This window comes from Trachinotus anak, unplaced genomic scaffold (assembly GCF_046630095.1).
Source record: "Trachinotus anak isolate AG129_WGS33_773 ecotype Australia unplaced genomic scaffold, CSIRO_AGI_Tana_v1 ptg000008l, whole genome shotgun sequence".
NCBI lineage: Eukaryota > Metazoa > Chordata > Actinopteri > Carangiformes > Carangidae > Trachinotus > Trachinotus anak.
In genome coordinates, this window is record NW_027273859.1 from 21808319 (window position 1) to 21830586 (window position 22268).

At 38.5% G+C, this 22268-nt stretch overlaps 1 protein-coding gene across 1 annotated transcript; it reads right to left on the reverse strand.

The window, feature by feature from the left end:
- Nucleotides 1-733: 733 nt before the first annotated feature.
- itga2.2 (integrin, alpha 2 (CD49B, alpha 2 subunit of VLA-2 receptor), tandem duplicate 2) lies at nt 734-17541 on the reverse strand. The gene is made up of 30 exons (XM_071483482.1): nt 17277-17541; nt 15984-16107; nt 14585-14694; nt 14180-14271; nt 13534-13648; nt 12793-12920; nt 12502-12650; nt 12029-12179; nt 11691-11856; nt 11409-11485; nt 10464-10602; nt 8933-9078; nt 8677-8820; nt 8172-8375; nt 7891-8021; nt 7541-7704; nt 7055-7206; nt 6743-6853; nt 6264-6349; nt 4607-4748; nt 4225-4308; nt 4032-4108; nt 3859-3942; nt 3635-3737; nt 3435-3545; nt 3110-3220; nt 2509-2622; nt 2310-2399; nt 1849-1965; nt 734-1516 (listed from the first exon to the last, which is right to left on the reverse strand). The coding sequence occupies exons 1-30, from the start codon at nt 17320-17322 to the stop codon at nt 1427-1429; spliced, it is 3558 nt and encodes a 1185-aa protein (XP_071339583.1). The 5' UTR covers nt 17323-17541; the 3' UTR covers nt 734-1426.
- Nucleotides 17542-22268: the final 4727 nt, after the last annotated feature.

The following is a 22268-nucleotide window of genomic DNA, read 5'->3' on the forward strand; positions in this document are numbered from 1 at the left end:
AGAGGAGAGGAGAGGAGAGGAGAAGAGAGACAACGCCAGAGAGGACAACAGAAACTCAATGCAAGATGGGTCATAATCATGATATATTAATTGATAGTGGGGTGGAGTGTTCAAATAATCAACAGAGCAGAAGGGAATTAATGATCATTGCCAACGTGTCAGTTATATCATGCTGCCATCTTGTGGCAAAGCTGTGCCAATACACATTAAGATCCTGCAGGATTAACCTTGATCTAACTCCTCATAAACTTCCTGCTGCAGGAAACAAAGGTACAGACCGGGCATATTTAAATTTACTTAGTTGCAGCTTTTAGCAATTAGTAAACAAACCTGTGTAATGAACAGTATCTGCACACTGTGTTTTGGTGGTGTAAGGCGATGTGTCCCAACAGATATAAAATGTTAATTTAATTAATTAGTCAATTAATCAATTAGAAAATTAACCTGCAATTAAAAACATTTGCTGGTTCAAACTGCTTTTTTTTGTGTTATACGACAGCAATGTTTATATGTTGGACAAAACAACCAATTTAAAATGAGCCTGAGAAACCGTGACAGCGATTTCTAAAAACTCCTCTGATATTTAACAGGAAAAACCATTCAAATAATAATAAGCAAATTATTCACTTATGAGAATAATGGTCAACTGCAGCTGTAAACAATATGCTGCAAAAATATTTACACCTGACAGATGCGTACCACTAAAAAACAAAAACAACAGAAGTAGCTGTCCCATGTGCCCATATTACCTCTTATCTCTTCATTTATTAAAAAAAAAACCCGATAAGAAAGAATCATAATTTTATCTTACAGTATTTACAGTACAAATACAAAGAAACAGAGTAATGACATGTTTCACTCTTTCCAGGATTATTTGTTTTTTGCATTTTAACTACTGATCTCAATAGTCAAATAGCAAGAGTCCAAGTCCTGAGTGCCAGAGGTGACAGTGGATCATAAGGCAGTTCAAGCACAGACTGAATGCCTATAGTTTTGACAAATGATGATAAGATGTCTCTGACAGAAGCTGTTATTTGTCAATCATGTTCCCAGAGTTTGTCAAAAAAATTGGCATGCAGAAATGACATGCTTTTACAGTGTAAATCTCAAGAAGGCAACATTTGCATCCAAATGGATAATGTCATCTAAACCCTAAATATCATGTATGGTTCTGTCATGTTGGGAAAAAATAGTTTTTATATTCAATCAAAGTCGGTGCATGACAGCAAATAGTCAATGTACAGTCCACAAAGCAAAAAGTTATCCCAGTTATCCACAAATGGAACAGCTTCCATTTCATTAAAATGCCCAATTTCCAGTGATTGAGCTACAGTCCACTTGCACCTTACAAGAACCAGTGAGAAGTACCAGCATCCACACTGGAAACAATGCAATGGAGAGAGAAGGCTGCAGGTTTCTCTTCAGTTCACAGCACTTCATCCACATGTGCATGACTCTGCCCGTCTTCATCAGCCTCCCTCTGGAGCTGCTGGTACTTCCTCTTGAAAAACCCAAACTGGGAAGTGAACAGATCAAGTTCAAACACAGTTGTCATATCAGTTATAATATTTGATACAAAACACAGAATCAATAGAGTTTGCAGTGTATGTTGTCAGTAATACACACACACACACATACACACACACAAACACACTATAAATACACTGTATAGTTTTTTTCCTTCTAAAGCTACACATTTCTAGGTAAACAGATCTCACTGACCTTGGCAGAGGTGAAATGCTAATGTTTAAAAATACTCATTGGACATGACCTAAGCTATATAAATAATTTACTGATGCTCCTCTGCAAGCTGAAACGATCTTCACCAAAGCGTAGACAAACACTTACCTTCCACAGTAGTCCAACCGCCAGAGCCAGCAGCAGCAGCCCAGCAATGACGCTGCCAACTATCACTCCCACTGGAACATCACCTTTCTCTCCTGGTTTACTGATCGTCACCACCACCTGGACAGCAGCAGGACAGAGGTGGCATGACAAACAAAAATAAATGCACTTCACACATCACACTATACCCATTAGGTTTGATTAAAAACATTGGGAAATGTCATGCTCTTGCAATGGAATGATTAAAGTTAAAGTTTTTTTTTTTCCTAGTGTAGAATATTCTCACATGGTTTCTCATGTTTTGGTATAGGTATTGCATTAGAGAACAGAATATAGCCACAGCAAGTGTTTAAAAGAAACTGGAACTTCAAAGTTGTTCTAAGTTACAGGTAAAATCAATATCATAAGTCTCCTTTATTTCTTTATGTGAGGCACCAAATCCAGATGTTGAAACGTGATCTTACTGGAAGCTGGTTGAGGCCGATGAGGAGCAGATCGGGGTCGGAGGTCTCAACATTGACAGTGGAGGTCAGCTCAATGGTCTGATAGGCGGCCTGTCATCACAAAATGTATACAAATCAGAGCATTGAAAGAAGAAAATTAACGGTAATAAACACAGACAAGACAACCAGTATTATAAAAAGTTTTTTTGAATATATTTACCGAAATAAATGTGCCGCTCCAGATCCTTGTTTTAACTTTCACAAAGTAGTCACTCTTAACTTCAGTGTCTTTGAGGACGCATTTCATATACTTGCATTTTGCACTCTCGCAGTCCTGTCAGTTAAAAAAAACAAAACAGGAAATCAGTAGACAACATTAAATTTCAGCACAACTATGATTTCATATTACATAATATCTTCTGTATCTGGATTATTTGTTTTAAAAAAGGCATATAAATAATTACAATATTAATCAAAATAAAGTATTGTTTAAAAATATTCAACATAAAATAAAAAAATTGAACATTTCTACATACAGTTTGTAATTTTATGATTCATATAACTTCAAAAAACTATAAAGCTAATTTATGCATCAAACCCCAAATTCACAATAATAATATGATAAAAATCACAGGCGCAAAATACTCAATCATGCTACTATTTTACATATTGAAAAATATACTTAAGGTACCTTGTGTGCACTGTGTACACATAATTTAAAATTTGTGCATCACTAGCTTATCTGAGCTACAAGTGAAAATGCTGCTTTAGAAGATGCCTCTTGAGAAACAAGAACATTGAGAGAGAAGTAAGTAACTGACCAGTTTCTCCACGGCTTTGAGGTTCTCCTCAGAAAAAGACGCTTTGTGGTCTTTCACGCCGATCTTCAGAGGATTAACCAGGCCGCTTGAATCACAGCTGACAGAACCTCCCTACAGGTGGAGAAGTCTCATGTCATACAGTAAAAGATATTTTACACAGCCCGACACTGGAGATACAGATTTATAGAGGCTATGGACACTGTACATAAGTGAAGAACTCTTTGAAAGTGAGTTATGTAAATACTACTATAAATTGCAGATTTGGTTTCAGCGAGGACATTTATCAGATAAAACGGTTGCTGGTGTTTTGTAACAAAGTACTTACTGCTTGTGTGTCCACTTTGGTAACATAGAGGATCGGATTTCCACCTTCAGTGGTCATAGGCAGAGCAATGGTCAGATACAGGAGGCTGACCGGGAAGCTACTTGTTGAAACCTTTAAAAACAATCAGTTTTAATAGATAGCTTATAACGTAAAAATAGAATTAAATTATGACATTTAAGAGACTGATTCATTTACTGCACCTTCACAGTAAAGTTAAACTCCGGACCGATGTCATCTAGAGTTTTCACCGTAGTTACAACCCGATCAGTAGAATTTGCCACGTAGAAATTGATATTTGACTGCCTAGGACAATGACACCATAAAAGGTAACACTTTAATGAATTTGCCATCATCATCCGTGAATTTTACACTGTAGGACTTAAATGATAGAAAATACTGTTAAGGTAACAAAAAGTAAAATCACCTGGATAAAACAATCCCTGCATCATACTGAACAGGAATGGATATGTCCCAATTGTTGTCTGCAGGTCTTTCCTCTTTACCGTCACTGTAAAGAAAAAAAGAACATTATTCATTGTCAATAATTTTATTTAAGAGGCTATTTTTTAAATTTCATTTCTATTTAAATCAGAATACCTCTTGGCCTCAAATTTCACCTCAGCTCGGTTCTGCAACTGATCGAGACTGTATTCAAAATTGATCCGAAATTTCATCTGTAATGAAATAACATGTTTAGTATTACCTCCTGTAACTGGTTGAGAAAAGAAACTTGCATAAAACCAAAACAAAACAGGTCACAAGTAGAGAAATGTTTTTATTTTGCACTTACCTCTTCATCTTTTTTTAATGCTGGGTATCCAACTTGGCAAGCAACAGTTTGTGTTTGCGTTGAGGTGCACTTGACTCCTTCTGTCTGTCAGTTTATAGATCAGAGCAGAGCAGAACTGTTGTGTTAATTAGTTAATTACACTAGCAATGCATTACAATGAGGCTGAAAGTGTTTTTAATGTTATTCAAACAACTATTCACCTGCACATATGGAAAAACTGAAAATATTCCTTTACACTTAAAGGACTCTTAACTCTTGAAAAAAAATGTGTTTGATAAATTGATGATGATGTATTCATTCAGTGGATGACAGATTTGGTGATATGACTTTTTCACAGTAGCATCATGTCAACATTTCAGAGTGAAAACTCTTTTTCACTCACTGGAGGAAAGACGGAGGAGTAGTAGAGGTTGCTGGAGTACGCGACCAAGACCTGAGTGTTGTATGCGTTCTCCTTTTTATTCTTCACCACGACTTCGAACGACAGTTCTCGGTTATTAGCACTGACCAGAACCGGAGCTGAGCTGCAACATAAGAGTTCAGATTAATGTCCTCTGCATTCATGTGGTCTAACCTGTGTAGGTCACAGATTAAAATATGAGTACTGTCTAATTGACCAAAGGGGAGGTTGAAGTTATCTTTTCCCTAGTTTCCCTAGTAGTTGATTCATACTGTTTAAAAGACTGTTGGTCTTTCTCTTCTTTTCCTTGACATCTATAAATACAGGGGAGACAGTATCTAAACCTGGAGTTACCTAGATGCATCTACCTCCACTTGAAATGTTCAGTACAGTATTGACATGAATGTTAGGGCCTTCCTTAAGATGAAGAAGCACAAAAACTGGCAGAACAAGCCATGTCTACAAAAACGAAAATCGACAGCAGCTGCAAAAACCACATGTGATCAAATGTTGTCTAAATGTGGGAAAGCACTTCCAGTGTTGAATGGCCTCTGTAAAACCCTTGTTCATATCCTTTCATCTGGGTTAATTCTCTCTCACATCTGACCTCACCATTTTATGGGCTTTGAATTTGTTGTTTAAACTGGAAATCTCTAATTTGTGCAGCTATTAACAATTAAGACAGACTCATGAAGCAGAGAAAATAGAAAATTATGCAATGGTTGTTGGGAGTTACCAGGGAATAACAGTAAATAGAGGATTACCCAGTTTACCAGTCCTCTAATATAAGCAGGTCAGTTTAGTGCAACCCCCCAGAGGCTAAGAATATGTACCACGATGTACCATGACAGCAGAAATATTTAAAAAGAGGCCGATTAATTGGGAATTTATCATTATAGTCACTGACTTTGACTGTAAAAATCTGTTTAACATCACATCTAAGAATCGGTGATTTCTTTATAAGATTAAATATTTATGAATAAATAAGCGACACTCAAAGTTAAAATTCAGAAAAAAAAACATTTTTAGGTTGTAATGTATCTATAAAGCATTTAACACAGAAACCACTCAGTCATTTCATCAGGACGGTGTGGGTGTGGTTTGATGACATTTGACTCATCAAATCTGATTCAAATACTATTAAAATCTGACTGCTCCACAGACATACATAAGGGTTTTCAACAAAACCCCACCCAACTCAAACCAGTGAGCAGAGCACAGATAAAAACACAGAGGTACATAAATCTCTCATGTGAAACAACCAAAACTGCTGTAATTGGCTAAAAGTTTAATCTGTATGAACTGTAAGGCCTCATTGCTTCTATCAAAAACTGGTTGAGAAAATTGTTTTTTCAGGGCCTTCAACGCAACCACGTATCAGCACTTCCCAAATGAGCTTAGTAAAGACAGACACAGTCTTGCCCAAGCTTGTTCTGTCACACAGTATTATTTTTACTTTCAACTTCAAATGAACAACAGAACTCTTTACACAGAAGACACCATCTCACATTTTCTCTCGTCTTTACTTCAAAAAAGTTCACTGCACTTATGATACTGTATATATTGTACATGTAATGCACAGCAAGTATGACATCACGTACAACGTACTGTACACTTGAGACAGGTCAGTGATTCTTACCTGGACACCTTTGAGTCTGTCTTCACGCTCAGCACCAGGTCACTGATGCACACGTCATCAGGGCCACAGTCTTTTGTGAAGGGGATCTGAAACAATAACAGAGCAGCGAATTCAGCACATCATGCTGTTTTATTCTTCAAAGACAACTTTTCAAATGACATCTATTCTCCTATAATCTCTATAGAATTGGAAAAACATAACATAAATGAAACTTACTATATTTTTACTGCATGGAGCAAACTTTAACTTGGTTTTTGGGAAACCATGTAATGTGTATGTCTGCAAAACCTGCGTGACTTACTGAAACACTTTAGTTTTGAAAGCCAGTAATTATCACAGGAGCAACATGTCATTTTAAATGACTGTGCACCTCTGCAAAATAACAAGTACGTTTAAAGTCTTCCATCACCAGATATGTTTCCGGTGGATCCCTGGAGACCAAAGACGTCAAAGATTCACATACTGTGTCAGTCACTTACAAAGAACTGCGAGGCCCTTGGAGAAAACATATCGAGGACAGGATTCACATCTGGATTCTGCTGCTCGATTTCCACTTTCAGACTGAGGGAATTGACAAAGTCTGGAGTCTCCTGTTGAAGAAATCATATATGAACAAATCAAGAGATAATTTTCAAAATACTTCACGTCTTTTTTTCCAAAAAAATACAAAGCAATATACACACAAGCCTTATAAAGGTGCTCATGTAAAAACAGTCAGTAATGGTCTTCTTTGATGCCTGCACACAACTGAATCATTAAAAAAAAACAAACACGTGAATTTCATCTGTTACCTGAACATAAACCTGGTAGTCCCGACACAGGGGTGTAGATGATATTTTTGCCTTTTCTGTGAGGGAGCGTTCATTGTTTTTTGTAAACATTCCTCTTGACGTCACTCGTGAAGCCTGTAAATCAGCGTCCAGAGTCAAAGTATAGGATATATCTAGAAGAGATTAAGATGAAGATTAAGATGAAATCTGTGCACAATACAATTTTTTTTTTCTTGAAAATGATCAGGATGGGATTTGAATGCCTTTTTGCAACAGTTTGCCATTTTGGGAAATAGGCTTATTTGCATTTGTTGCTGAGAGTTAGACGAGAAATTTGAAACCACTGTCATGTCTCTACACAAATCTATAGTACTATAAAGCCTGTAGCCAGTTAGCTTAGCTTAGCATCAAGACCAGAAACAGGGGAAACAACCAGACTGATCACAAATTCCCAACATGATTGCCAAAATACAAAACTATTACTTGAAGTAAAGTGAGTTTACATACCAATGGGTCCAACAGGATTCTTAGGCCTGAATTCAGCACTGAAACAGAGGTTGGTGTTGAAACATGAAAGCTTGCGCCCATTTATGTCACAGGGTTTGTTGAAAATGTTGATTTTATCCGGGTTGAAAGAAGCTTTAGCTGTGACAAATGCCACACCCCGGGACCTGAAAGAAATGTGTCATTTCAAAATATTATCAGCTTGCCAGAAATAAAAATAATGTGCTCATTGACTAAAGTTGATAAAAGTAATATAATGTAGTAAATCATTACATAACTCACTCCACTACCAATCCTTCAGTTTATCATGGGTTATATTTATTGTTTCCACATATTGTCCTGGCTTTACTCACCAGAGCTGCACCACTTTGCCATAGGCACCAACTGAGATGTCTGGGAGTGTATCTTCATTCAGATCTTTGTAGCTATCTAGGGACCTTCCAAAATACTGCAATTGAGGATCCAGTTTGGAGCCAAGGATTCTCTGAAAAAGGTGAATCGACCAAATATGATCTACAGTATGTCTAATTTGAAAGACAAACATTAATTTGAATTCATTAATTGTTTAAACAGCACCACCAGAACCAAACGTTGACCATCTGTCAGACTTTAAATGAACTGTCTCTCTCCGTACCTGTGAGAACTCTTTGTTTAATGTCCTCTTGTTGCCGTTGTAGATGTAAATGATGCCTCTTTGTTTGTCCTCTAGAGGAGCTCCAACTACAACATCATTGTAACCATCCAGGTCCAGGTCAGGAATGGCGGAGATAGCCATCCCAAATCGTGCGTTTTCAGTTGGGGGTGGACCATTGAGGAATCCCTGCTCATTCAGTATACCCTTCAAATAGTAAGACAGAGAAAGTATGAGCCTGGTAGAACTAAATATCATGCTACAGTTGCTTTAAACTTAATAATAAATTAAATCCACGTCATTTTACGAAAAAAGGGATAAATACATCATCTTTGAGAATATCTCTTTGACTTTTCTTATAGTGGTCCACTTTCTAAATCATGAAATGTATTAATACAGAATGTCTTTTCATTTGCCAGTCTGAAGAGTGACAATGACTCTCTTATGCATTGGTGCTCAGGAAATCCAGACCACAAAATGTTATCAAAGGAAGTGAAACTTCTTTTACCTTGGTGACAGAGAAGAGATAGACCCTGCCCTCCTCTTTCTTCAGCTCGCTCATGAACATGGGCGCACCAACCAGTAGGAGGTCTGTCACCCCGTCTTTGTCCACGTCCAGGGAGCACAAGACACTTCCAAAGTATGACCCTATCTAAAACAACAATTGCCACCTGTTTACTGATGATGAGTTCAATTTGGTTGTCAGGTTACACAACACATGTGAACAACAAAAATGTGAATAACATATCCTCTAATGTCAGTACCTGTTTCCCTCTTTCAGAGTCTATGATAGCAGATTGCTTCTGAGCGTTGACAGTGTAGACGATAACTTGTCCAGAGTGGTTGGATCGAGGTGCACCGGCCACAAAGTATAGTGTAGACCCATCGGTCAGTGTGGTGACAGAGTAACCTGGAAATGCCCACAAGTAAAACATTTACCAGTTGACATCTTCTCACCTGAACAGTGATGGATTGTAACTAAGTATATTTACTGAGCACTGTACTTAAAAACAGTTTTGCACACCTACTCTGTTACTCTGGCAACTTAGACCTCAAGTCAGACATACGTTGGTTGGAGCTACACTGGGAATTAAGTGATTTCACTACACTCTATGTACTGCCCATCCACCTGTCCGTGCACATTTTCAATTTGCAAATTTAAAAACTTCAGTGGAAATGGCAGATTTTCAAAAAGAATCGTGAAATGACACAAAAAAAATTGCACTTGGCTGAGGTGGAAAATTTGGTTTATCAACAAAAGAAAAATGTGATTAAGCGCAATGAAAGTGAACAAATCATGATGTATATGAAGCATGTGGCCTAAATGATCCTTGAAGCTAGAAACATGGTAGCAACATGGTGGGCTCTGTAGAAGAGGACCCACTTCCAATGTAGATATGAAGGGCTCATTCTAAGCTAACGAAAACACAATGATTCTTAGTTTCAGGTGATTATACAGTAATGAAAGTGCCTCCATTTCTGCCAACAGATCCCCCTGAATCCTACACACACATTTCTTCTTTAGACCAGCCAGTGTAACACATTGTCAAAGAATCAATCATTGCATAAAATCCGTGGTAAGCACTTCGTCATTTTTCTTCGCAAAAACTTTTATAATAGAATTAAGTTTATGGATTCTCTAAAAAACATATTTAAGTTCATTTTAACAGTTTTACCACAATTATTCTAAAAATGATCACAGGTACAATCATAGATGTTCAGCTGCGTGTAAATAATAATGAAATATATAACCTGGACAGGAAAAGGAGGATATGGTATGGGTACGTTACCTCTGAATAATGTTAAAAGCACTGAAAATGTTAAAAAGTCACATGAGGTGGGTTCATTTCCATATTTAAGTTATTATGACAAAGGAAACATATTTTGCCTTTAATTCTGTATCCTCTCCTACAAGGTAAAATGACTTTGGCAATAAAAATGGCCATTATAGATTATGCCATCATTTTTCTATGATCTTCCACTTCACAGAATAGCGCATGACGAAAGAGGTGGTTGGCTAGAAGCTGGAAATTTCACAACACAGCTTCCACTTGAAATCACCACAGATATTTACCACACCTGCACAGTTCTGCTGAGATAGTGAATTGGTTTGAAACACTATGCATCAGCCTCTGTTGCCCAGAATGTGAACATTTCTACTGAGGCTGTAGGGTTTACCCTCACATCACAAGCTGACTGAAAGCATTTGATATCAGCCATCATTCCCTTACATTCCTGTAAAGATTTAAAGTAACATAATAGAAACTGATGATAGAGTAAAGTGTAAATGCCTACCCAACAACGAGCTGTGGTTTCTGTCTTGAAGAGTCCCCTCAAAGGCTGAGAAAGGGAGTATGTTTACATTTGACCCTGTCTGATGTACGACAGTCCCGCTCCATGAGTAGGCTCCCACTGCTCCCAGCATCATTACATCCTTAAACAGCATAGGCACAAGACCAGTCAACAGAGCCCATAGACATACTACTGTAGATTAAAGCATGTACATTTTTGATCTGGGTAACAGACTGAGCAGACTGAAACCACCAACATATTTGTTCAAGTTGCTCTACGGAGTTTCCCAGCAATGTTACCATAAAGGATGGTAAAGGAAATTGCTTAAGGTCATGGTCAGATGGCGGTAAAAAAACTGTTCAGTGAGAACATTGGGTTGGTACTGTTTGTCACTTCAAACTGGTGGTTAGTGGTGTAAATGTCTGTATGTGAAGCGTTCACACCTAACAATGTCTGGTGGATGCATCAGTGTTTTTACACTGTTGACCCTGTAGTGTCTCAGAATCACTTTGTGTGTGATGAGTGATAGATTAACAGAGTAACAACAGATACAAAATGAAGAATACTCTGGCAAAAATGTATGTGCTCAATTTTTGTTTACATCAACACACTGCTTCGGCCAAATACATGCAAGACTACAAAACGGGTACAATACATTTACTGTAGCATGTACCCTGTGAAAATGATCTAAATTCCTTCTCCTTTTTTGCCATTATGGACATTTTGGAGAAGAATATTGTGATAACTTTTCAGATTCGCAAAGTTATTTCTGAAAGAAGTAAAAATCCCTGTTTCATACCTTGGCATCTAATAAGCCTTCAAACTGGTCTTTCTGTCACTCATGTGCACAGCAAGACACAGCCCTCCACATTTTTGAAGCATTGAAACATGTGAACTAATTGTGTCAGGATTGATAGTTTTAGGAGCGTACAAGGCAGCACTTTGTACCTGTTGGCTGGAGTAGTGGGCACTGAATCCGACTTGGGACATCTCCATTTTGAAGTTGTCACCCCCTTTTCCAGTGCCTTGTGGGAACACACCATCATGTAAACACCAGAATCAGAAACAGAGGAACAGATCAGTTGAAGGGATTTTCTTTTTCTCATTCCTTTGAATGTTCAACTGTGACAGACACGCTGTGACATGCCTGGAGGAGTTTAGTTGAAAAGTGTATGAATCAACATGCAGTGTCAAGTTCAACATCAGGGAGGGTAAAGAATTAATTTGTACCCTCGATGTTGAAGATGCGGTCCCCCAATGTTCCAGCGATGGTTGAGAGAGCTGCCTCTTCAGACACATTGAAGAAGTACTTCTCTGTAGGTAAACTGGCAATGGATTTGATTTCTTTTATGAGGTTTTCTGTGTTTTTGTTGTTTCTAATGTAATAACCCAAGACCTAGGAAAAAAGGAGAAATCACCGGAACAAAATCAGGATTGTAAAGAGAGAGTGACAGGTAATAACAGTGGCACAAAGAAAAAGAAAAGCATGGTATTGCAATTGTACAGTCATTCTGCTCAAATATGGTAATGAGAAACAGAAGTGGGCCTCAAATCTTTCGATCACTTACAGCGATACCAAAGCGGGTGATGCCTTGTCTCTCACAATCTGCGATGACTTTGTCTCTTAAATGCTCGTCATGAGACTCTCCATCAGTGACAACAACCATGACCTTGGCAGCGCCTGGTCGGCCACCGTTGCCTTGATTGAAACCCCACTGACTGAAGACAAGCAAACACAAGTTCCACTTTTAAATGTTCTAATAAATAAATTAGTGACAAAAGTGTGAATATGCCACAAATACTATTATAATGATAATATTTATTTTAATAGAAAGATATTAGTATTGCAAGAAATTAAATGTTAAAATACAGCTTTTTAGTTTATAAGTAAGGGACAACTACACCTAGTCAGGTAATAATAAAACAGTTAAACAGACAATCAACTAATAACAAGATAAACAAGAAAACAAAGACCCAAATAAATAAAAGGATTCATAGATATCTACATATTTATAAAAGTCAGTAATGCTGCAGCACCCACCTGGCATACTGGATTGCATTGAAGGTATTGGTTAAAGTGCCATACATTTGTGTGATTCTGGACGCTGCAGCGATCGCTTCCTCTTTGGTTGTAAACTGGTTTAGTTTGAATTCAAACTTGGGATCAACGCCGTACTGTATGACGCTGACCTGATGTAATGAAAAAACAGTACAATAAGGTAACAAGCTGAATTAGGAATCTAAATTATTAATTTTAACTATTATTAATTAATTATTATTAATCTTTTAATTAATTTCGTTTCCAGTTACGGCAGATGAGACGTGACGTTACCTGCGTGCTTTTGGGCCCGATGTCGAGTGCAGGTATTAGTTTCTGGAGGAAATGGGTCATTGGTTGCCAGGGATAAATGCTGTTGGAGCCGTCCAAAACAATCACAATGTCCATAGGCCCTCCACATGCTAGAAACATCATGAGAGGGGACACTTTACATTACTGCTGACCGTTTTCTGAAGTTATTTTTTCTACCTTCCATGCAGCCACTGGCCAATACAGTAGAACATACATACATTTTGCAGACTTTAAACTTGTAATCATTAGTGGCCATTATTTATTTGTTAATTTTATATAATGTATAATGTGCTTAAAGAGCTGCAAGCAAGAGATCTCCAATTTTCAGAGTTTGAGAGTAGCAGTTAAAATGCAGAGCAGCATGTTGTCAACCACAGAGACAAAAAAATAAATAAATAAAAAATAATTGAACCCAGAAGACATATAATTAACACCGACTAATGGAAACATTAATTGAAACATGGCCATTTTATTTTTAAGGAAACTCTATAATCATTAATGTCACTTTTTTCCCACAAGCACATGATTGTACCTGAAGGAACATTTTTCAAAGCAGTTCTTTAACTCAACTGTATCAATACTGACAGACTTATAGACAGACTGAATGTCACTGTGATGCACTTCTGACATTAACTGACACGTGTCTTTAAAGGAAAATTCTGTCTGAAAGATACTTAACTCTGCACAACTTAAAACATCCATAATCACATAAAAGCGTCTTACTCTGGACGGCAGGAGAGAAGGCAGGTTGAGGCTTAAAGAGCGGGGTCATTTTTGTACATATTCCAGGGTAGAAGTCTTGAGTTCCACACAGCTGTCCCCAAAGAGGGCCGCACGTCTGTATTAGATGAACACAGAAGAAGAGATGTAATGAACGTTCAAGTTTGTCACTGCCTTTAAAATCTCAGAGAAAGCTCCTGTGTCTGTGTTTAATTGTTGCAAATTTAACTTGACTCATATTAAAGGGCTTCTGATGGGATATAACAGCAGAGTGGAACCTTCAACAGCATTCAGTGGATGGTGTTTCATTTAGTAAACTACAAGGCTGGCACTTCCTGCTGCAACAGTAAGTTTACTTTAAGCACTTTACATACTTCCTGCCACCTAAAAATAAGACCTTAATGTAAATTTTAAAGGAAGTCATGAATTAATCAGTTCATGACCATAGTTCCATACAATCCAAGTTTCTGAACTAACATGATTTACTTCCTGTCTTTTGTGTGAAAACACAGACACACACACACACACACACACACACACACACACACACTTTTCTTATATTAGTTGACCAAATACATTCTCTAGCCCCCATTGCCCTTACCAAAATGTCCACACAACCAGAGAAAGATGTGTACACACACACACATACCATCAAACCATTGACTGCAGGCATCCGGGTGAGGGTCAAACCCAGAGACATGTTGTCATTGATGTTTCTAACATCTGGAATACTGACAGAATCTGTAAATAAAGTGGCAAAAACAACACTTGAGTGCAGACTGTAGTTGTTAAATCTGGAACTTACACAATGTGTACAATTATCATAACCTCATAGTATGAATAAGACACATGCGTTGCTATACACTTCTGTTATTTGTATCAATTTTGAAATTTTCAAAACAGGAAAAAGCCAAATGTCTGGGGACATCCTGGATGTTTTTTTTTTTTTAAAGATGCCACATCTTTTCAGTTGTGTTTAGGCTTTTTGAAGTACATGGCCAATGTCAGGGAGGAAGAGAGGTCAAAAGTTAAACAGCACAACACAAAATCTTACCTTGAAGATTGAGCTTGTCACAGCTGTTTCTGGACCCAGTGACTGGACACTTGTAAACATCCCCCTTCTTGTTGCGACTGAACCCACTCCAAGGAGCGCCGACCAGGAGCCTACAGAGAACAACAATATCCATCTTCTCCTCACTCTCATAAACACCCACCATAAGAGGCATGTCTGAATGTTTTTGTGCGCAGTGTGTGACCACCTGCACATGCAGCAGTTCAATTTATTGGAAAATGAGTACAGAATTATCTACAGATGACAACATGTTATAGCTAACACTAATTTTCATTCAGAGTCATTTTACTACTATATGTACACGTCCTATCAGCCTTTATCATTTTAAATCTGTGTTATCTTATTCTGAGAATGTACCAACAAGACGGTCATATCTTTTTTTTTTACTTCCTCAGAAACAGCAAACAAGACTCTACAAGTTCACACAAAAAAATATCCATTTAAAATCCCAGATTATTTTGAAATCACAAAGTTTACATGTTGCTGGCTGGCGGTAAAGCTGATTTAGACAGGAAACAGGATGTGTCACTGTTGGTTTCTCATGGATGCTGCTGTGGAATATACAGTACAGTCAGAGACAGTTATCAGACACTGTACGCCTCCCCCGGTTACACAAACGGGACACTCCTCCAGACATGAGTTACTCTATGAGAGTGTGACTCAGAGTGTACGACATCCAGACATCTCTGAGGAGTTCAGTTACTGTTTAACTAAATTAGTGAGGTAAGACACAAGACACTTTAAACATAGGTTTGTGACACACTCACAGATTGTAGCAGGTCAGACAAAACAAAGCACTTAGGGTTTTTTTGGGACTACAGTATTGCAGGAATTTAACCAGGATGGTGTTATAAGAATTGCAAAATCAACTTGTCAGTAGAATTAGACCAATAAAATTAATAAAATATCAATGTCAGTAACAGACAGTATCAGGCTTGCTATATTTATCAGTTGCAAGTGCAAATGAGAAAATGTATTTCCTCACAGTTTTGTAAATGAGAGGATTTGGAGGACATTGAAAAAAAAACTTATTCAAGAATTAGACAAAATGTTGGACGTCATGCTTTGTGAGGCACATTGGTGCAGTAAATGCTAACATAGGTATGCTAACCACAAAAACACAAACAACCTCATGGTTGTGCAACAGGAAAAGTCAGCCGCAATGTTTAGGTAGGTATTCGGAGGCATGTTAACAACACTCCACACTGTTACACTCCCTTCAAGATCAAGCTCACATTTACTGTCACTGTCATATGCATTAGAAACGGTGCATTCCGGTGCACTCTTTACACCAAAACTGTGACCTCGTCATCTGTTTGCAGCAACGGACACACTGATTAAAATGACCATCCCATTGAACAAAACCATTCGCCATTCATACCATTTGCCTTCATGGTTTGTCGTTTGCAGGACTGTGTAGCCAAACTCCTCCACTGCTGGACCACTGAAAATTTTGGCACCTGCAGTGCCGACGTTGAAGGTCTGTGATTGCCAGACTCTGTCAGCTGGTGGGGGAGAAAGCTCAGGTTAGATGACAGTGATACTGATAGTTTATAACAGCATCTTAACAACATCATATCATTCTCTTTGACAGTAATAATGAACCTGTCAAAGCAGTTGCACCTACTGTAAACATTGCCAATAACTGTATATGCTCATTATTTTTCATTTTTGTATTTGTGTCTCTATAGGTTTAAAACAAAATTGTCATCATCACTCTGCTTCCTCTTTGGTGTCAGCTGGTTGTTGACACAGAGTCGAATGTTTTAAAAACCATATCAGCTTGACTCACGAAGCCGGGGTTCCACACTGAAAAAGCTTTGCAACACATGAAGGTCATACTATCTATGAAGAGATGACGATCACGTTCATGGACATTGATCATTGTGGAATAGTGTTTTTTCTCCATAGAGACAATTCATCTTCAAACACAGCCCTCTGAACCCCCTCAGGACATGGAATTTGCTCGTCTACCTGTGACTATCTGCAATAGTAGACCCACAAGCCTGTACAGGCAGAGCTCTGCTCTCAGCCAGCAATCAGCAGGCAGAGGAATGTGGATGGCTACTGGACCCAGGAGACCTTCTCCAGCACTGCCTCCTGCCACGCCTGTTTACCTGCAGGGGCTCTGTGAACCCCATAACATATTAATGTTTTCTCTCATATCACAAATAGGAAGTGTGTGCATATACGAGAACAATTAAAAGTCTCTGGCGGCTGCTTGAAAGCTTCCACTTTTTATACAGAGGAGACAGCCAGCAACACCATTTTTGTGACTTTTCTCCACTATGAGCCACATGGCAAACAGCAAAACAACAAATCGGGTCTCATCTAATCCACCTGGGTTGCATTCATCTAATAGTAGATGAGGAATACCTGCGGAATGATGTGAAATCTAATTCAAAACAAGAGCACTACCAGGCAGGTGCCTACCAGACAGTCAGTTCGCACTCAGCTTCAGGTGGGTTTAAAGTGCGTGGAAACATGTAACAGTCACTTTCCAAGCTGTAAAGAATGACTTCAATGATCTTTACCCACGCCAGTCTTATGAAAACAATATAAAACCGCTGCTAGATGCTTTCAACCTTTTTAACTCTCAGGGTGAGAGCACAGCGTCGCAAGGCTAACAGTGGAAATAACAAGTTCAAAGTCCAAAAAGAGGTTGGTTACTTACTAATGACTATTATAGTGAAGAAGATATTCCCCCAGACGTACGCCATCGTCGACTTTATTCCATTTGTATGAGGAGATTAGTCTAAATGAAGCCGCCGCACTTCAGTCAGCGGTGACGCACCGGACAGACTTTCCAAATAAGGACTTGAGCCCTTCCTCTTACCTGCCGAGACAAACTTTGAGCCAAGTATTGTCAAAGGGTGTGAAGTGAAGCCTGTGATGAAGTATGGCTGATAGAAGTGGAAGTTTTGGAAATCGACCAAACTCAGTTATTAGCGGGCAGAGGATTTGAAAAAAGGAGGCTCAGACAGACGAATGTCCTCTCAAGTTTAATATCCAGACCATTTGATGCTTTAAGGTGAAGGTTGAAATCTTAAAAATAAAGTGAAGTTCTAAGTTCGAATAGAAGCAAATGTAAGATTCAAAAAGAAGGAGGGTGGCGTGCAAAACAAGTCCACACCCATCAGCCTTCATTTAAATCTCTTTTAATCGTCATCCCAGAGCCACATCATAAGTAGACAAAACAACACTCAAATTGCCAGATGTCAAAAAGACATCATCAATAAAGAGTTAACAGTCTGAGACTTGTCTCATCTCCCATCTCCCTGAACCCTGTCATTTCAGAGTAATAGCTGAGACTAGAAGGACATGTATCAAGAGTCTGTAAAGAGAAGCCCAAACAATAGAAAGTCTATGATGAGATATTTTTAAAGAATGACCTAAGTTGTTTTTTTTTTTACAGGACAACAGTGATGTAAGACTTCTCATTGGAAAATGTTAGAGAGACTGTAAAACAAATGGGCAGGATATTGAAAGATTTGAAACATTTCATTGTCAATGAGTGGTTTTATTATCAACATTCTGCTTTACAACAGCTTGTGGATGTTGCTCAAATACCCAGGTGGTTATTGCATCCTCTGATGTCATATTGTTTGGTGAGTTGTCATCAAAGGGAATCTCACTGATTTTACAAATAAATATCGGTTTAGCAATCAATGGACGTGTGACTCAGCCTCTGTCTTCTGTGGCTCTGGAGGAAGTCTGAGAAAAAAACCCTGATGACGTCTTCTTTGCTACAGGCTTTTAACAGAAAGGCTGCTTTGTGAGCTGAGGTTGTGGAATTTGAACTCTTGGCTGCATTATGGGAAACGTAGGATCTAGTGTTTTTTGAACTTGACAGATACAAGGGAGCGGAAGTCAGCATATCTCAGTGTCTGCTTCTACAATTTTGGACAAAATGTCTTTGGCAGGAATGCCATGATAGCATTCACACAGTTACATCTGAAAGCAGAGCAGTTCAACCTGAGTCCGATCTGCCGGACAGTGAGCAGCTCTACTGGAGCGATGAACTTGCTGTCTAACAACAAATATGAGTTGAACAGCGTTTCCTTTCTCCACCCTCCCAGTTAGCTCATATCAAATCTAGCTCATATCAAAGCTCTCACTTATCTTCAAAATCAGCCTTTAAATGTCTGCATTGAAGAGAAGCACTGCGAGGAGTCATGAGGCAAATGCAGACCTCGTTCAGGACTTATAAAAACTGTTTAATAAGACTTCTTCACCGTTATTGGCTGAGGTCTTGGAGGCTGAAATATAAATTAGCAGTAAATGATACACTGAAGCAAGCAGGCCACAGACTCATAACCCTCAGCCTTGTGTTTCTGTAAAGCTGATTCACTGTTTTTTTGGGTAGCCTGGAAGACACAATGCACCACTTTATTCAGCTGCTGAGTCCCTTCGCCCACTCCTCTGGTTGTGCCATCATGATTCGTGTGTAAGTCATCTGATGAGGCAGAGCACCTTGAGAAGTTGAAACATTTGTGTTGTGTAATGCTGAGTAGTTCCTGGAAAAAGCAAGTTTTTTTTTTTTTGTTTATTTGTTTTTGGTTTTTTATATATATATGTATTTGTGTTGACAATATCTGCTTTGAGAGACCAAACCATTCAGTCCTCTCCTTTCAACAAGACACTGCATGTCTTCATCTGTACACGTTATTTCACTGATAAAAGTGCAGAGAGTTTTAGGCAGCGTACTTGGTGAAATCATGCTGAACAATCTAAGGAAGGATCTGGAAACAGCAACGGTGTATTTTCCTGTCAGGCCCCTGAATAGTGGCGCAGCATGGACGCGTCATTAAAAATCCCCTCTGAGGAGGAACATGAATCATTTGAAGTTGGTCTGGAGGGTCGGAGACCATTTATAATCACAGGACGAGCCTTTGTCTTTTTACTGTTTATTTTAAGTTTTGTCTTCTGACCCACATCATAAAAAGATATTTGGTGAGCCACACAGTCATAGAGATAGTTTTGTTTTGACAATGTCTTCAGGTTTTGAGAAATCCATCTCTGAGAGTTCTACCACTACTCCTGTGCTATGACTTTTTTTGTGGACCTCACAGACATGAAAAATAAAACAGCAACATACACTTTCATTTTTTTTTGTCTCTGTTTGTGTAGATGATCCACAAAACAGATTTCATTAAACTACTGTCCACAAGAGAACTAGAATTAAAAGAGTTCATAGTGAGGTTGTGCTGCTGCATGATGGATTTTTTCTGTGTACAATACATCACCACCACAAAACTGCAACCTCAAGAATTATCACAGAGTTGAATCGACACCTCCCTGGTACAAAGAATTACAAACTCAGCAGGCTACCCACAAGCTAACGGAACTAACCCTAAGCCTACAAACAAGCCTCATAAAATGTACTCTTTATCACAGGCCAGTGGTATTACATTAACACAGATATTAATGTTATTGTCCGCTCCTTGTTTGTTCCAGTATGAGTCATTTCAGAAACATCACTCACCATGGAAACAACAAATTTAATGACCAAAAACAGAAATCACACTTTTAATAAAATGTCCCATCAAAAAATTGTAAAAGAAATTTTCTTAGATTTTCCCAAACCAAAGTGGTTGTCTGGGAAGGAAGGAAATGGTTTCCAAACACATCTTCCGTCTTAGGTTCTGTATCACCAATAGTAAAATTTGTGTGTGTTGAAGATGAAGAATGAATGAATGAAGAAACGTATTGCTCTTTCAGGACTTTTGTTTCTGATGAGCACGTTAAAAAACCACATTATACAGTATAATGGAGAGACATGAATACAGAAACACACACACAAACTTCTGGCTGAGTGGATTGTAGCATGCAGCTAATCCCTCTTTCACACCCATCTGCTGACCAATGGGAATCTAAGGCCCTGGTTTGCCCTGCTGCATTGTGAGCCAGACAGTCACATCCAGCAGGCTCAGAGGGGCTCACGAGTCAATGACTGCACGCAGACACGGTGGTACTGCCACTTGTGGGTGAAGTTACCACCCTGTCACATGAGCAGAGACTTTATTTCAACCTGTGTAGAGGCTCTGTTGGACTTGCACGGGTACATTTCCTGGCTTGAGACGATTCTAACAAACCTTAAATGCTGCAGAAGCACAAAAAGTGAAGAGTACAGTTTTTTTTGTAAATATGAGGAAGAGGATGCATTATCTTTTGCAAGTCATGGACTGGCATCCAGTGGTTTCCCATTTAAGATATCAGCCTTGTGCAGTGTTCATGTCCGGCAGCCTTATGTGTGACACATACACACACAGGCTCAAAATGCACTGCCATGCAAATTCATTAGTTGTTTCTGTTTTCCCAAAGAATGAAAAGACTGGATATATAAAATTTACAGCAGAACAATACATGATGAGAATACCTCATTCTAGATAAGTGATACTAATACTTGTTGGAGATGAATCTGTTAAAGACTTGTGGGTCTGGTTTTTCGTTTACAGTAGTAACAACTGGCAGATGTTAATCATTTACTTAAAGCTCACTACAAGGCTTTTTAGCCTGAAGTACAATGCAACAGTTTGTTAACTACATGATATCTTGCATTTAATATAGAATGGGACAACCACATTAAAGTGCGCTACCTTGCTTCAAGTAGTTTTGCATGACTGATATTTATTTTTGACACTCTGTGAGAGCAGGGTGACATGCAGAAAAACGTCCCCAACACGGCTCGAGCCAGGATTGTAGTGGTTTAAAACCATGTAACCTTTATCACTGTGTCACCAGGACGCCTCAGTTAACCGCACGCCTGACAGACATGAAAGATTTATAGACTGCATGCAATGTTCTTAAAGGTAACTCAAACGTCTTACAATTTCAATATGAGGTATGTTGGTGCTGAGAGTTACAAAGCACAAAAGAACAGTTTCATTGTAGCATTAAAAAATATCTGTGGTGTGGAATTGAGGTTAAGAGAATTACATAGCATGACTGTAATTTTCCTCTCGATTAAGGAAACCACCGAGCAAGGCCATTCTGGACACACGTTACACATTTCTGACATGACAAAGAACTTCCTTATCTTTTCTTTATATGGAAAATGAACTGGGGGAAGGGAAGAAGCTTGCATGGCCTTGTGCAGTTAAAAAAAATGGTGTGATGGTTAATAGAAGGACGTGGTGGTAAGAGAGGCATAGCTGAGATGCGAGGTTGTCATTTTTAATGCTTGGGCTCTTTGGGAAAACAAAGGCCGAGAAAAACAGAGCTGGTCACCATCCTGTTTTCAATCAGTCCATAGCTGCTACAATAAACTGACTTGATGTGTTTTTCTCTGCTGAAACTGAACGTATAAAGTATTAGGGTCGCTGTCACGTTGTTTGTAACACAAAGCAACGTGACAGAAATCTAAAACCAGTGGTGGTTTCTTTAATCCTTCACTCAAATGGAAAAACGCTTCATTTAAAGTCCTTTATTTGAAACATTGACGAAAGCTAAAAATAAAGACAGATTTGAATGAAAAGTTAGTTAAGTATCAAATTCCTGGGTTTAATCACTGATGAAGTTTCTTTACAGGGAATGACTGCGGACTTTTATAACATTACTCAACTTGGTCACCAGATGGTGGCAAAGGCTCATAAAATCTACAGATTCTAAAATGCTTCTCTCACCATCCTTCCATCTGATGTTGGTTTGTGGGAATTTGAAACAA

Excerpts from the sequence above, each read along its gene's own strand:
- itga2.2 (XM_071483482.1), bottom strand. The coding sequence starts at position 17,322 with ATGGCGTACGTCTGGGGGAATATCTTCTTCACTATAATAGTCATTA. Across the intron at positions 6,350-6,742 it reads CAAGGGCCTCGCAGTTCTTT|ATCCCCTTCACAAAAGACTG; the intron begins GTAAGTGACTGA and ends TTATTGTTTCAG. Across the intron at positions 2,623-3,109 it reads TCAAAGCCGTGGAGAAACTG|GACTGCGAGAGTGCAAAATG; the intron begins GTCAGTTACTTA and ends TTTAACTGACAG.